At 43.7% G+C, this 16,661-nt stretch overlaps 1 protein-coding gene across 1 annotated transcript in view; it reads right to left on the bottom strand.

Annotated features, from left to right (window-relative positions):
• Positions 1 to 16,661, bottom strand: part of nalcn (sodium leak channel, non-selective) — a 173,384-nt gene that overhangs the window by 89,301 nt on the left and 67,422 nt on the right. Inside the window, 3 exon segments of the mRNA XM_078402211.1 lie at positions 4,757 to 4,831; positions 9,921 to 10,058; positions 10,880 to 11,071. Of these exon segments, the coding sequence (XP_078258337.1) occupies positions 4,757 to 4,831; positions 9,921 to 10,058; positions 10,880 to 11,071 (405 nt within the window).

Below are 16,661 nucleotides of genomic sequence, written 5' to 3'. Positions count from 1 at the left end.
GAGGGTAATTAGGGATAAGCAATTAAATGCTAGTTCAGCCCGCAAAACCCACAACCCTTGATTAGTAAATAAAATTTCTCCTCAGGGCCGGTAGGGGTACCTTTGGACCACACAGTCAATCACAGATCAAGCTGGGTATCAACGGTTGCGTGGGCTGCAAACGATGAAGGGAACACCAGCCGAGTGATGGACGTTTCTAACAGTGCCAATTACATCCCACACACATTCACACAGCATTAACACCACACAATTATTCACCTACTCTCCAGCTAATACTTTCTACTGCATTTACAATCATTTAGAGATGTTTCCCTATGTTGCTGGGTCCAGCTTTGTTTCAGGTTGTGGTGTGGGAAGACAGCTTCCTCACTGGAGCTCTGCAGGTCTGAGGATAAGATTACCTTTTCCATTCATGATCAACTGTGTTGCATGGGTGCGTGCGCCAGCCATTTACAAATCTGTACACACTAATGCATGAACTGCAGTTTGTACCTTCAATATGGTGGCAGTGGCAAACAGAAGAAAAGAATGATGCCAATAAGTGGGCCGGGGGGCTTAGCTCGCTCAGAGGAGCTCTGGGTCGGCTGTGGGAAGTACCCCGGGGTACGGAGGCTGAGCGATGACCAGAGGCAAGGTTCATGGCCAATGATGGGTTGGCAGTGTGGGCCTCTGGAGGTCCTGAAGCAGCCTAGGGCTCAACTTGGATCTGTCTTTACTGAGGAAGATACACACAATCTCCCAAATGTTCTAGGGGCCGGAGAACCTAGGGTGATGGAGGAACTGAAGGAAATCCACATTAGGCAGGAAATGGTTTTGGGTAGACTGATGGGACTGAAGGCTGATAAATCCCCAGGGCCTGATGGTCTGCATCCCAGGGTACTTAAGGAGGTGGCTCTAGAAATAGTGGAAGCATTGGAGATCATTTTTCAATGTTCTATAGATTCAGGATCAGTTCCTGTGGATTGGAGGATAGCAAATGTTATCCCACTTTTTAAGAAAGGAGGGAGAGAGAAAATGGGTAATTATAGACCAGTTAGTCTGACATCAGTGGTGGGGAAGATGCTGGAGTCAATTATAAAAGACGAAATTGCTGAGCATTTGGATAGCAGTAACAGGATCATTCCGAGTCAGCATGGATTTACGAAGGGGAAATCATGCTTGACAAATCTACTGGAATTTTTTGAGGATGTAACTAGGAAAATTGACAGGGGAGAGTCAGTGGATATGGTGTACCTCGACTTTCAGAAAGCCTTCGACAAGGTCCCACATAGGAGATTAGTGGGCAAAATTAGAGCACATGGTACTGGGGGTAGGGTACTGACATGGATAGAAAATTGGTTGACAGACAGAAAGCAAAGAGTGGGGATAAATGGGTCCCTTTCGGAATGGCAGGCAGTGACCAGTGGGGTACCGCAAAGTTCGGTGCTGGGACCCCAGCTATTTACGATATACATTAATGACTTAGATGAAGGGATTAAAAGTACCATTAGCAAATTTGCAGATGATACTAAGCTGGGGGGTAGTGTGAATTGTGTGGAAGATGCAATAAGGCTGCAGGGTGACTTGGACAGGTTGTGTGAGTGGGCGGATACATGGCAGATGCAGTTTAATGTAGATAAGTGTGAGGTTATTCACTTTGGAAGTAAGAATAGAAAGGCAGATTATTATCTGAATGGTGTCAAGTTAGGAAGAGGGGATGTTCAATGAGATCTGGGTGTCCTAGTGCATCAGTCACTGAAAGGAAGCATGCAGGTACAGCAGGCAGTGAAGAAAGCCAATGGAATGTTGGCCTTCATAACGAGAGGAGTTGAGTATAGGAGCAAAGAGGTCCTTCTGCAGTTGTACAGGGCCCTAGTGAAACCGCACCTGGAGTACTGTGTGCAGTTTTGGTCTCCAAATTTGAGGAAGGATATTCTTGCTATTGAGGGCGTGCAGCGTAGGTTCACTAGGTTAATTCCCGGAATGGCGGGACTGTCGTATGTTGAAAGGCTGGAGCAATTAGGCTTGTATACACTGGAATTTAGAAGGATGAGGGGGGATCTTATTGAAACGTATAAGATAATTAGGGGATTGGACACATTAGAGGCAGGAAACATGTTCCCAATGTTGGGGGAGTCCAGAACAAGAGGCCACAGTTTAAGAATAAGGGGTAGGCCATTTAGAACGGAGATGAGGAAGAACTTTTTCAGTCAGAGAGTGGTGAAGGTGTGGAATTCTCTGCCTCAGAAGGCAGTGGAGGCCAGTTCGTTGGATGCTTTCAAGAGAGAGCTGGATAGAGCTCTTAAGGATAGCGGAGTGAGGGGGTATGGGGAGAAGGCAGGAACGGGGTACTGATTGAGAGTGATCAGCCATGATCGCATTGAATGGCGGTGCTGGCTCGAAGGGCTGAATGGCCTACTCCTGCACCTATTGTCTATTGTCTATTGTCTATTGATTGGCTCCCGCTCCAAGTCACCTGGCCACACCGACCCCTGCAACTCCGACCCAGTGCCGCCGCCAGTACAATGGGCTCTTATGACTAAGTTAAACCTCTTAACATTTTTTTTAAACTTTGGACTTGAAAGGAACAAGATGGCGACTGAAACACAGCAACTATTGTGTTCTGGCTCAGTGTTGTCTACTGTCTTATACTCTTGTACTTGGTATGATTATGCCTGATGTATATATATATAGTAGGATTGTCACTGAACTGCACGCAAAAAAAGAATTGCACTGTACTTAGGTACATGTGACCATTAAGTACCATTGAACTTGTTCAAAAGTATCAGCGCAGTTATGCATTGGCTGCAGTCCCCACTCATTTGGAACCCTTTGCATGTTCGTGCATCCTGGTGCATCACCTGCTGTCCATACTCCTTCAGAAATCTCTACACCCATGCATCCTGATGCACGAGCTGCAGTTCAGAAATCACTATGCATTTCAGTTCAGTTGTTTATTGTCACGTGTACCGAGGTACAGTAAAACGCTTTTGTTGCGTGCTAACCAGACAGCAGAAAGACAATACATGATGACAATTAAGCCATTTACAATGTATAGATACATAAGGGAATAACATTTAGTGCAACGTAAACCCAGCAAAGTCAGATCAAGGAAAGTTTGAGGGTCACCAATGAGGTAGAAAGTAGTTCAGTACTGCTCTCAGGTTGCAGTAGGATGATTCAGTTGCCTGTTAACAGCTGGGGAGAAACTGTCCCTGAAATTGGAGGTGTGCGTTTTCACACTTCTATACTTTTTGCCTGATGGGAGAGGGGATAAGAGGGAGTGGCCAGGGTGCGACTCGTCCTTGATTATGTTGCTGGCCTTGACGAGGCAGCGTAAGGTATAAATGGCGTCAATAGAAGGGAGTTGGTTTGTTTGATGGTCTAGGCTGTGTCCACAATTCGCTGGAATTTCTTGTGGTCTTGGATGGAGCTGTTCCCAAACCAAGCTGTGATGCATCCTGATCATGATTCTCTGGGGACAATGGTGTTTTGCAAGCACAGTGATCCTTGAAGCTCAGCTTCATTTTGCAATCACATGCTCTGTCGGGCAGCCTTTTCAGTGCTTCACTCAGACAAAGGAGACCAGCTAAAGTTTTAGCTTTCACAAGGATACAATTTCAAAACTGTAACATTAAATAGTTGAAATACAGAGTGCAACAAACAATCAAGTTTCCACTAATATTTCATTTGCTCATCTGTGAAGCAGGATTGGATAGGAAGAAGAGTCAGTCACCTTGCCCAGGGTAGGTGAATCGAGGACCAGTGGACGTAGGTTTAATGTGAAAGGGAAAAGATTTAATAGGAATCTGAGGTGTATCTTTTTCACACAAAGGGTGGTGGATGTATGGAGCAAGCTGCCAGAAATGGTAGTTGAGGCCGGGACTATCCCAACATTTAAGAAGCAGTTAGACAGGTACATGGATAGGACAGGTTTGGAGGGATATTGGCCAAATGCTGGCAGGTGGGATTGGTGAAGCTTGGACATGTTGACCGGTGTGGGCAAGTAGGGCCCGTTTCTACACTGTATCACACTCTATGACATCTTTAAAGTTGTAATCAGATTCAGAAAATCCACTCGTTCCTCAACTATTGCATGCTCCAGAAAATGTCTCCTTCAAAATATTCAGAATTCTGCTTAAAACTTCAGTGGGAAAAGTTACTCGACTCATTGCCAGGACCTGCACTCAACTGCACAGGCTGTGATCTCCTGTAGGAAGAGACAATTCCCCTCCATGTTTTGACCTGGATATCAAATGCAAGCTTCTAACATATGATGAGCGTTTGACAGCACTGGGCCTGTACTCACTGGAGTTGAGGATGAGAGGGGACCTCATTGAAATGTACAGAATAGTGAAAGGCTTGGATAGAGTGGATGTGGAGAGGATGTTTCCATTTGTGGGAGAGTCTACGACTAGAGGTCATAGCCTCAGAATTAAAGGATGTTCCTTTACGAAGGAGACGAGGAGGAATTTCAGAGGGTGGTGAATCTGTGGAATTCTTTGCTACAGAAGGCTGTGGAGGCCAAGTCAATGGATATTTTTACGGCAGAGATAGATAGATTAGTACGGGTGTCAGGGGTTATGGGGAGAAGGCAGGAGAATGGGGTTAGGAGGGAGAGATAGATCAGCCATGATTGAATGGCAGAGACTTGATGGGCCGAATGGCCTAATTCTGCTCCTATCACTTATGACCTTATGCCAATGCAAGCTTCACATTGCCTAGACGTTCGCATAAGGGAAGTAATTCTCCAAAGTCAGTGGGAAAAGCACATTACCTGCTTCAGTTTCTTCAGATCCTCATCCAGCTCGAGATTGTCCAGAATCACGGCGACGAACAGGCTCAGGAGAATCTGCACAACAAATGAAACTCTTTTCAGAAGGTACTAACGCAAACAGACAGTCGGTTATAAAATTGATTTTTTTTTCCTGGAGATCTATTGAATAGATTCACTGTACCTTAATTGGTACATGTGGCAATAAACTGACCTTGAAACCTTCAATAGTATTTACATAAGATACAAGTAGCATAAATGTAGAAACACATCAACCATTAGCAGCAAAAGGGCATTCATACCCTCTAGTCAATGTTGGTGTTTCTGCTCCACACCAGCCTCTATCCAGCCCACTCTATCTCCCCCATCACCATCACCCTCTTTCTCTCTCCCATGTGTTTACTCAGCTTCCCTTTAAACCTGCCTCTACTCCTTAACTCCATCAATCTCTATGACAGCGAGGTCAATATTCTCCCTGCTCTTTCTTACTTATCACAATATAGGAGTCAGAGTTGTACAGAACAGAAATTGGCCCTTCAGCTCAGCATGAGCATGCCGACCTTTTTAAGTCATCAACATTCATCCCATTTGCCTGCATTACAACCCCTCACCTGATCTTACTCCATGGCATTTCTGCAGCTATTCACTCAACATTCTCATCAATTTCCTTTGATTCTTTGTCCATCCTTCTAGATTCTGGGTGCAATTTACAGTGGATGATTAACCTACAAGCCCATCTTTGGGATGTGGGAGGAAACCGGATCACCCAGGTGAAACCCATATGGAAAGAATGTGAAAACTGCACACATGCAGTACCGGAGGTCAGGATCGAACCCGGAGATCCTGAAGCTAAGGCAACAGCACCACATATTTGGATGAAAGAGGTTTTGCCTGGATTTTTAATTAGATTACCAGGGATTTTTTGGATCTATTCTGGAGCATCCCACAAGTGAAAATGTCTTCCACTGAATTCCTTGTCTCCACTGAATTCCTTGTCTCATCCCCTGCCAGCCTCTTTCCCGTTAAACCCAAGCTTTAGATGCTCCTTATAGCCCCGGATCATTTTCCGGGCTCTATTCACCGTCCTAATGTCTCCCGTGTGATTTGTGTCAAACTCGGTTTGATAATACTTCCTGAAACACGCTGTGGTGCTTGACCATGTTAGAGGCGCTTTATTAAGCTCAAGTCATTGCCTGTTTAGCTTCCAGTCAGGAAAACATGAGATTAATTTTATTACCTGTCACTTAATATCAAACATCAAAGCATGAAATAAACGGCAAAGAAGAAATTTTCCCTCACAACAAGTGACATTATTCTACATTTTAAAGCAGAAGAGCATTTTAGTTCCATCCAAGAGACCTAATAAAATTCTACACATTGAAGAGTATGCACTTCCAATATGGTCAATTATGTATATTCTCCCTTTTGTGAATGTTTCTCCTCTGCATTACAGCTCATGCCTACTTGCAGTGTGAGAAAGATTTTATCATATTATTCCAGCCTCTTTTTCCAATCACTTTACTTTGCCCGTGTCCTCAGGGTTTGAGCCTTCTGTTGACAGGCACACTCTCTTTTTATTCACAGCACAGTAGGAGAATCTATAAGGAGGGGGTCACGGTTCAGAAATGGCCAACCGCCAGGGAAGTAGTGCAGAGAACTGAAACGTAAGAGCTTCCTGACTAATGGTAAAGAGGAAAGAAGAGGCTTGCATTGCTATGGCGCCTTTCAGACCTCCAGGCCATATTGTCTCTCTCATCCAATGGATTGTACTCACTGTTGTATGCAGGAAATAGGGCAGTCAATTAGTGTGCAACAAGAGCCCTCAATCAATAAAGTGTAGGAAGGAATTGCAGATGCTGGTTGACACCGAAGTTAGACACAAAATGCTGGAGTAACTCAGCGGGACAGGCAACATCTCTGGAGAGAAGGAATGGGTGACATTTCTCCAATTTCCCTCTCCCGACACTCAGTCTGAAGAAGGGTCTCGACCCCAAACATCACCCATTCCTTCCCTCCAGAGATGCTGCCAGTCCCGCTGAGTTACTCCAGCATTTTATGTCTATCCTCAACCAATAAAGCCTAGTTAATTGTTTTTAAGCATTTCGTTGGAAAGTCAGTATAGGCCTCGCCACTGAAGATAATCCCCCCCCACCCCTACTCATGCTCTTCATGGCAACAGGTCATGGCACCTGAGAGACAGGTTAGAACCTCAGTTTGACGTTTAATCCAGATGAATGCACCTCCAACAATGCAGCACTCTCTCAGCACTTCATGGACATGATAAACTAGCTTTTGTGCTCCGTTCTCAAGTATGGGGCTTGGATCAAACAACCTCCTGACTCAGTGGCAGGTGAGCCACTCAGTGAAATACTGCAAGCAAAAGAAGGGCAGCTGTTTGGGGAGTGATGGAAGGCGGAGTTGAAAGAGCAGTGTGGCTGTTTAAGGTAGGGCGACGTCTGATGTAAAGGCCAGAGAATTCAGAGACACGGTTGTTGGAGGTGGCAGTGCAAGGGCTCATTTGGCAGGAAGGGCGACACAGTGGTGCAGCTGGTAGAGTTACTGCGTCAGGACCAGGGTTCGGGCGCTGTGTGAAGTTTGCACACTCTCCCTGTGACCACGTGGGTTTCCTCCGGATGCTCTGCTTTCCTCCCACATCCCAAAGACGTGTGGGTTAGTCGATTAATTAGCCTCTGTAAATTTTCCCCAGCGTGTGGGGAGTGGATGAGAAAGTGGGATAACGTAGAACTAGTGTGAGCAGGTGATCGGTGGTGGGCCGAAGAGCCTGCTTTCATACTGCATCTCTCAAATCCAGGATTGATGATAGGTCGAGAGTGAGGTGTGTGGGGCAGAGTGGGATAGGATGTGGGAGGTGGGGTTTGGAGAAGCAGGTGTTTATAGGGTGTGGGGAAATGGAGGTGGACAAGCTGGGTGATGGGACTGCAGTGCCAGAGGGGCATTTCAATTTCTCACATCGACCAGCCATGTTCTGTTAGAGGGGATTGCTGAGGGCTGTGCCAAACGAGGATTGAAGGAAGATTTCCAACAAACTCACTTGCACTTTAGAGATACTGTGCGGAAACAGGCCCTTTCCGACCCATACACTAGCACTATCCTACACATTAGGGTTAATTTACCGTTTTTACAAGCCTGCACGTCTTTGGAGTGTGGGAGGAAACTGGAACACCCGGGGAAACCCACGCGGTCACAAGGAGGACGTACAAACGCTGTACAGAAAGCACCCGTAGCCAGGATCAAACCCGGGTCTCTGGTGCTGTAAGGCAGCAACTGTATCACTGCACCGCAATTCGATTCCAAACTGTGCTTCGAGAGTCCAGTCCTCAACAGCATTGTAATTTCAATTCCAAGCAATAAGACGCATAATTCAAAACAACAAAGATTAACAGCTGAATACAAGATTCAAGATGTGTACCCTGCCGAAATCAATACAGAAATTAAACTTCTTTTTCCCCCAGCAAATGAACAGATTGATTTCTTAGTTTGACGCAACCAGCCGTGCTTGTGGGAGCGAAGCATTGAGAAAGCTTGGGCTATTCTCAGAGAGTTTGTGGCCGTCTCCTTCACATCCCCCATCCCTGCTCCTGCCCTCGCTACTCGGCTGTGAAGTACGTTAGTGGTGGTGCTGGCCGTGAACTCTCAGCCCATTGCTTGTCTAATGGGCTACCTGTCCCCATTCCCATGTTTAGTAACTAGCACTACCACCCAGTCCAGCATAGGAAAAGTCATTCATAGAACCGCCCAGCAGGGAAAATGGCCCTTCGTCCCATCAAATCCGCACTGGCCACCAACCAACTATTTACACTCTCCCCATATTTTCATCAACTTCTCCCAGATTCTACCCCTCACCTAAGCAATGGGGGCAATTCACCGCAGCCAATTAACCTACAGACCTGCACTTCTCTGGGACGTGAATGGAAACACAGGGAAAACATGCAAACTCATGTTAGGATCATCCCAATAAAGGCCAGGATTGACCCGGGTCACTGGTGCTGTGAGGCAGTGGCTCTACTAGAAGCATCACTGTGCTGCTCTTAACATTTCAAGCTTCACGCTCAAATCTGACAACAGCCTCTCCCCTCTGTATCTGTAATGTCCACTCAACCCTCAAACATTGCCTCACTTCTACAGTTCTGAGCCCTGAATTTAATCACTGGTGGCCCTGCCTGTGCCACAACTCTGGACTAATCCCACTAAATCTCCCCACATAGCAAAGACATTCAATGGCATTACTATCCCCAAGTCCACTACCATCAACATCCTTGCTGGTCATTGACTAGAAGCTAAACTGGATGAGCCACATCAATACCATCGCACAATGGTGCAGCTCATAGAGCTGCTGCCTCACAGCACCAGAGACCCAGGTCCAATCCTGACATCCGGTGCTGTCTGTGTGGAGTGTGGCATTCTCCCTGTAGATCTATGGGTTCTCACATCCCAAAGACGTGTGGGTTGATAAGTTAAGTTGGCCGGTTGCCTCACAACACCCAAGAGTTTTTCCACTAGTCAGGAGGAAGATTCTCTCCACTCGTCTGGATGAGTGCAGCTCCTACAAAGCTCAAGACGCTCGACGTCATCCTGGACAAAGCCAGACTGCCACCCCATCTACTGCATTCAACCTCCATTCCCTCCAACAACAGTACACAGTGTGTACATCATCTATAAAACGCCCTGTAAGCGCAACTACTCCGATAGCACCTCTACCAACAAGGACAAGGATGGCAGGTACAGGGGACACCACCACCTGTAGGTTCCTCTCCAAAACACACACCACCCCGTACTGGAAATATATCACATGTCCTCTATCGTGCTGGAGCTCCCTCCACAACAGCGCTAGACCGACTGCACTGATTCAAGGCACTGGCTCACCCCACACATTCTCAAAGGCCATTATGAATGGGCAACAAATATCAGACTCACTCCAAAATAAACAAACAAATATCCAATATCTATCCCTCAACTGGCAGATAGTCACATCATTTTCACATTGATGTTTTAGGATCTTGCTGTATGTAAATTGACCTCCATGTGTTGATGATAGAGACTGGGTTTTTAAAAATGAACATTATTGGCAGCGATGGTCCCAACTCAACCCTCCTCCCCTCCGGGATTGCTGAAGAAATGCGACGCAACGCGGAAAGTAGTGACTCACCAGAGTAGCGAAAAGATGGTAGAGGATGAAGTAAATAGCAACAACGGGGGCCCAGACATGGCCAACTGCAATCAGAGTCTGGTCCATCACGTCTACCCATCCTTCCTGCGTGATTATCTGGAACATGGACATGAAGGCCTGGAGAAGCAGCAAAGTAGAAGCTCATCAACACCACTCTTGTCAGCTGAAAGTTAGAGCCAGGCTCAGCTTCCCCTGCAGAACAGCACAACTGGTAGAAAGCTGTGGGATCGACCTCGGAACTCCAACCATGGTGCTTGCAGACTTAACATCAGTCTCTGGAGAGGCAGAGAGGGAGGCAGAGCGGGGGAAGAGCGAGAGAGAGGCAGAGAGAGAGGCAGAGACAAGGAAGAACGAGAGGATGAGAGAGAGGCCGAGATAGGGAAGAGCAAGAGAGAGGATGAGAGAGAGGCAGAGGCAGGGAAGAGCGAGAGCGGAGGGGTGAGGAGTAAAGGGGGCTGATTTTACATCAGGTGGTGAAATATCCCTCCCATACAACCAAAGATACTAGAGGAACAAGATAGACCACTCGACCCTAAAAACCGTAGTACGTCAAGGCGCTATTTTAGTAGGCAGAAACATTTAAAAAGAAAAATAACAAAAATCTGTGAAATGATAAATGAGATATATTCTGCATTTTAATGGTATAATCACACATACTGTTCCCCCAAAACACTGCGAGAGGCATACTGAACGGCAGGGTTTGCCTACTAAAATGGCTCCTTTGCGTACTACACTTCAGTATAGGCGAGAGGTCCATCTTGTTCCTCTAGTATCTTTGCATGCAACAGAGGTTGTTCATCATGGCTCAAATCTTCTCATGAAGCAATCAATATCACTGTGAAATAAAAAGCGTTGTCAATCTGATTTGGAAGATGCGGTGTTCTGACATTAAAAGCAGTCTACAAATTCAAAGCCCGCTGTTTGGCAGTCATACCCACCCTGGGGAAAGTGGTGAATCGGTCGAGCTCCTCCACAAAGCAGAACATCTGGAGGCTGATGGATGACATGACGATGAGCAGGCTGGCAGTGAAGACCACCAGGCTGCCCAGCTTCTTCCCAGGACCAAATATCTTGTAGACAAAGTCCTCCAGCGCTGGGGAAATCTTAATCAGGCGGACCACCCTCAGGACCTGACGGTACAATACGTAGTTGTTAACCAAAGACATCTTCCACAACCTAAACACTGCCATTCATGTTATTCCCCAGTCCAACTCAAATTGTCAAAGTGTACATTTATGTTTCTTTTTACTCAAATCTCCAAATTTCCTGGGTTGCCTTTGAAAGATCATAATGTCATAAGGAATAGATGTAGAATTAGGCCGTTCGGCCCATCAAGTCTACTCTGCCATTCAATCATGGCTGATCGATCTCTCCCTCCTAACCCCATTCTCCTGCCTTCTCCCCATAACCTCTGACACCTGTACTAATCAATAATCTATCTATCTCTGCCTTAAATATATCCACTGACGCCCTCCACAGCCTTCTGTGGCAAAGAATGCCACAGATTCACCACCCTCTGACAAAGGAAATTTCTCATCTTCCTAAAAGAATGTCCTTTAATTCTGAGGCTATGACCTCTAGTCCTAGACTCTCCCACTAGTGGAAACATCCTCTCCACATCCACTCCATCCAAGCCTTTCACTATTCTGTATGTTTCAATGAGGTCCCCCCCTCATTCTTCTAAACTCCAGCGCGTACAGGCCCATTGCCGACAAACGCTCATCATACGTTAACCTACTCATTCCTGGGATCATTCTTGTAAACCTCCTCTGGACCCTCACCAGACCCAGCACAACCTTCCTCAGATATGGTGCCCAAAATTGCTTACAATATTTCAAATGCGGCCTTACCAGCGCCGTAAAGAGCCTCAACATTACATCCCTGTTTTTGTATACAAATCCTCTTGAAAAAAATGCTAGGTTCTTGAAACTATTTCTATTGCCCTTTATGATCATTGTGCGAAAACGTTCTCTCCACTCCCCTGTGGTTCTTCTGCCAATCCTCTTCACTTCTGTCCCAGGGAATCTCTGGACCGAACCTCGAACTCACGACTTTTTTTATTAAATTTAAAAATATATATTTATATTTTATTGGAAGCATTTGTGTAAAAAAACCATGACAATTTTGTAGCTTTATGAACAGCTTCAATTTTAACATTTTTCAAAAAGGCCATTTAATTAAAAAGAGAGAGAAAGAAGGAAAAGAGTAATGAAAAAGAAAAAAGAAAAAAGGGGAGATATACCCGACAACCCACCCATGTGCCCGCTCACCCAGCCCGAGTGATTTTGAATTATGTTCAAATATTGTTTTGTTCTAGAAAATCAATAAAAGGTGACCATATTTTAAAAAATTGCTTCAGTTTGTCATTTGAGATAAACCTAATTCTCTCTAAATGTAACGAGTCTGTCATTTCTGTAATCCACATATTCACTGGAGGAACTTCAACATTTTTCCAGAATTTAAGTATGATTTTTTTTTGCTAATATTAGTCCTTAGCCGACAAAGCGTCGCTGAAAAACAGTCAATGTACTACATGCTTCTGAAATTTCCCAGTATTATCAGTTTTGAGTCTGGCTCTAATGGGACTTTCAGTATATTGGAGAAAACGTTGAATATTTCTATTTCTGTACATAGTACGAAACTATGGATTAAAGTGGCTTCTTGCAATTGACACTTATCGCAAAGAGGAGAAGCACTGGGGAAAATTTTGTTCAGTTTGGTTTTTGAATAGTATAACCTGTACAGCACTTTGAACTGTATCAGGCAATGTCTGGCATTTAAGGAGCAAGTATGGATATGTTGTAAGCTTTCGTCCCATGTATCATTGGAAATTTGTTGACCCATCTCATCTTCCCATGCACGCCTGTAAACCTCAGATGATGGGGAGTTGATGTTTTGAAGAACATTGTAAATGTAGGATATCAACTTCTCTGTATCTGCATGTCTATTCAAACATTCGTCAAGTTTATCTGGACTTGCAGTGTTGGACTCTTGCACGTATGTTTTCATATAGACCTTAACCTGAAGATATCTGAAAAAATTATTCGTATTCAAATTATATTTCACCCACAACTCTTGGAAGGAGGAAAAAGTCTCCTTCCAGTATAGGTCTCCCACAGTATTAATTCCTTTGTTCTTCCATTGGGTGAAGACACCGTCTAAAGTAGAGGGTTTAAAAGAGGGGTTATTTGTAATAGGAAGGAGGAGAGACATGTCTCTCAATTTAAGACTGAACTTCAACTGTTTCCAGATACGAATAGTACCATGAATTATAGGGTTATAATCGTACATTGACTTATTCAGGGTTATTGGAGACAGGACAATTAAGCCTATGGTTTTAATATTGGTTGCCCAGTAGTAAGAAAGAAAATTGGGTAAAGCTAGTCCTCCATTCTCTTTGGATTTGCACAAGTGCCGTTTATGTATTCGGTGACTTTGTTAGTCCCATATAAAGTTAGTAACAATGGAATCAATTTTTTAAAAGAAAGATTTGGGAAGATATATCGGTATTGTCTGAAATAAATATAAAAGCTGCAGGAGAAAAATCATCTTTCAGGCATTCAATCTGCCAAGAAGGAAAATAGGCAGTGTTTTCCAAAATTGAATACAAGTATGAAGTTTTGTAATTAATGGAGGGAAATTTGTATTAAACAGGAGGGAATATTTCCTGGTAACTCCGAGAAATCTGAATTTATCGGTAACAATTCTAAAAGGGAACTATTGGAGCCGGGTAACGTCTTGTTTGTTTATTGGCATAATTTCGCTTTTATTCCAATTAATTCTGTAGCCAGAGAAGATGCCGAATTGGTCTATAATGGATAGTAAATTTGCGATACTAGTTCGGGGGTTAGTGATGTATAATAGTACATCATCTGCGTAGAGGAAAATTTTGTTCGTAGTATGTCTAGTATTGTATCCGTATATGCCTGCACCTAATGCTCTCAGCGAGTGGTTCTATGGCTAATGCGAATAGCATCGGGGAGAGAGCACATCCTTGTCTAATACCCCTGAATAAGCAAAATGTAGATGAGAGGGTTTGATTGGTTAATATTCTGGTGTTCGGGTTTCCATATAAAAGCTTCAGCCATAAGATAAAGTTTTCGCCTAATTGGAATTTTCCCAGCGCTGTGAAAAGATAAGACCAATCAACTTGGTCAAATGCTTTTTCCACATCCAATGCGATGATTGTGAGGTCTTTATTTGGTATTCTATGTGAGCAAATTATATTAAACAGACGTCTCAGATTAAAGAATGAGTGTCGTTTAGGTATGAACCCGGTTTGATCTGAGTGTACAAGTTTGCCAGACTAGGCTGAGTCTTAGCTAGGATCTTCTGATCGGTATTTAAAAGGGCAATTGCTCTATACGATCCCGGCTCTTGTAGATTCTTATCTTTTTTTCGGAATTAATGTAATAATTGATTCTGCTAGAGTGTGCGGTAAAGTCTGCTCCTTGAACCCTTGGATATACAGGCATTGTAGACGTGGGGAAATTATATCGTAATTTTTTTTGTAAAATTCATTATTGATCCCGTCTGGGCCAGGAGTTTTTCCATTTTTCAATGATTTAATAGTACTGAAATGTCCTTTACTTTTATCTCTGAACCCAACTCGTTGCATTCGGTCTCACTGAGGGTTGGAAGCTTGCACTTATCCAGAAAAGTCTGCACCATCACTGTGTCGGCTGTTGTTTGAGATGAGTAATGGGTTTGGTAAAATTGTTGAAATCTTTCGTTGATATCTTTGGGCAGTGAAAGTAGTTCTCCTCTTTCCAATCTAATTTTATGTATCGTACGGTCATTTTCTAATTTGCGAAGTTGTCTTGCTAAAAGTTTATGGGGTTTATCGCCGAATTTAATGTATTTTTGATTGGTAAATTGAAATGCCCTGCTGATTCTTGCTGAGAGTATCTGGTTTAATTTGTATTTAAGTGCAGCTATTTTGTTATGTTTTCCTATGGATGGGTCGGCAGCATTTTCTGAGTCCAACTGTTTCATTTGTTTTTCTAGTTCCTGTTGCTCTGCCTTTCTTCTCTTATTCTGCGATGCTTGATAAGAAATAATGCAGCCTCTAGGGAAGGCTTTAAAGGCTTCCCAAAGCAACGTTGGAGAAATGCCAGGGGTGTCATTTGTCTCAAAGAAGATTTCCATCTGTAACTTAGCCTCTGCGAGTATTTGTGGATTAAATCTCCAACACGGCTGTCTTTTCGCCATTCCTTCCAGTTTCACAGAGAACGTAAGAGGACAATGATCTGGAATAATAATATTGTGATATTTTGGGTTGTGGGTATATGGCAGGAGTTTAGAATCGACCAGAAAATAATCTATTCTTGTATATACTTTATGGGCATCTGAGTAGAAAGAATACTCTCTTCCTGAGCGGTTGGCAATCCTCCATACATCTTTTATATTTGTGTTGTTTATATACGTATTCAAAAGTTCACTGGACTTGGATGTAATTATTCTACGGAATGAAGATCAGTCTAAGTATTGGTCTAATATACAATTTAGATCACCCCCGATTATCAAATTGGACTGGAACATATCTGGGATGAAATTAAATACTTTATTGAAAAATTGGGGGTTATCAAAATTTGGACTGTATATGTTCACCAAAGTCAGTGAGGTTGAATACACTTCTCCGGTCACTATGATAGACCTGCCCTCCTTATCAACTATTGTAGATTTAGGTTTGAACGGGGTACCTTTGCGGTACCCCTGGCTTTGAAGGGAAAGGTGGCGTGGTACAGCTTTCCAATCTGCACCTGAGTCATTCTTGAGGTGAGTCTCGAGGGGTAATATTATGTCAGCGTTAAGGGATTTTAAGTGAGCTAGTATTTTACCCCTTTTTATTGGTTCATTCATGCCTTTGACATTCCAACTACAAAAGGCAAGTCTTTTTCCCCCACATCATCTTGCATAGTTAGTGTATGTATCTTCTGCGGAAATAAATGCTCTAACACAGTAATCAAAGTATTTTTTTGGAATATAGGCTGAGTAAGAAACCCCCCACCCCCCGTGAATATCACCAAGAGAAATGCGCATTAGTGCAAGATACTAAGATAATATATTGCAAAAATAAGGGAAAGGAAAAAAAAGATAATTAGAAAACAAGAAAAAAGGAACAAAGTATAGAGACGCCGCTAACAAACACCTCGCAACGGCAGTAAAGTTATGGTAACCTTCCTTACAATTAACTTCTAATACTAGTATTGTACTTATTTGATAACCCTGCACCTATAACGTGTTAAAGAACTAAACAGAACCATCTTTTAAAGGCTCAATATTCCACTCTACTTAACATTCTATAGGATGGCACATTGTGTGGAAGAAGTCAAAGCTCGTCCTATTTGCATTTCAGCAAATAATTAAGAAATACACTTTGGATGTTGGAGTCTTTAAAGTAACTCCGCTAGTAGCAAAATTTGAATCATCAGGTAACTGAATACATAGTTAACCGACATGGGTCTTGTAATAGTTATCTTTCAGTCAGTAGTATTTCTACCATATTACAAAGCGGAGAGCCATTAATGGCCAGTAGTTTATAGCCTCTATAGGCTAGTACCTATCCCTTGGCGACTCCGGCGATGCTCTGGACAAACAGTAATGCTTCGATCGGGTCAGTGAAGAGGGATTCAGCACCGTCATGTGTGACACGGAGTTTGGCCGGGTATAATAATCCAAATCGAACTCCTGGTATGTCCCTCAGTATTCCTCTTGTCT

The sequence above is a fragment of the Rhinoraja longicauda genome, chromosome 7 (genome assembly GCF_053455715.1).
Source record: "Rhinoraja longicauda isolate Sanriku21f chromosome 7, sRhiLon1.1, whole genome shotgun sequence".
NCBI classification, from domain to species: domain Eukaryota; kingdom Metazoa; phylum Chordata; class Chondrichthyes; order Rajiformes; family Arhynchobatidae; genus Rhinoraja; species Rhinoraja longicauda.
Note: the sequence above shows the minus strand (reverse complement) of the source record. Positions and strands in the feature narration are given on the sequence as shown.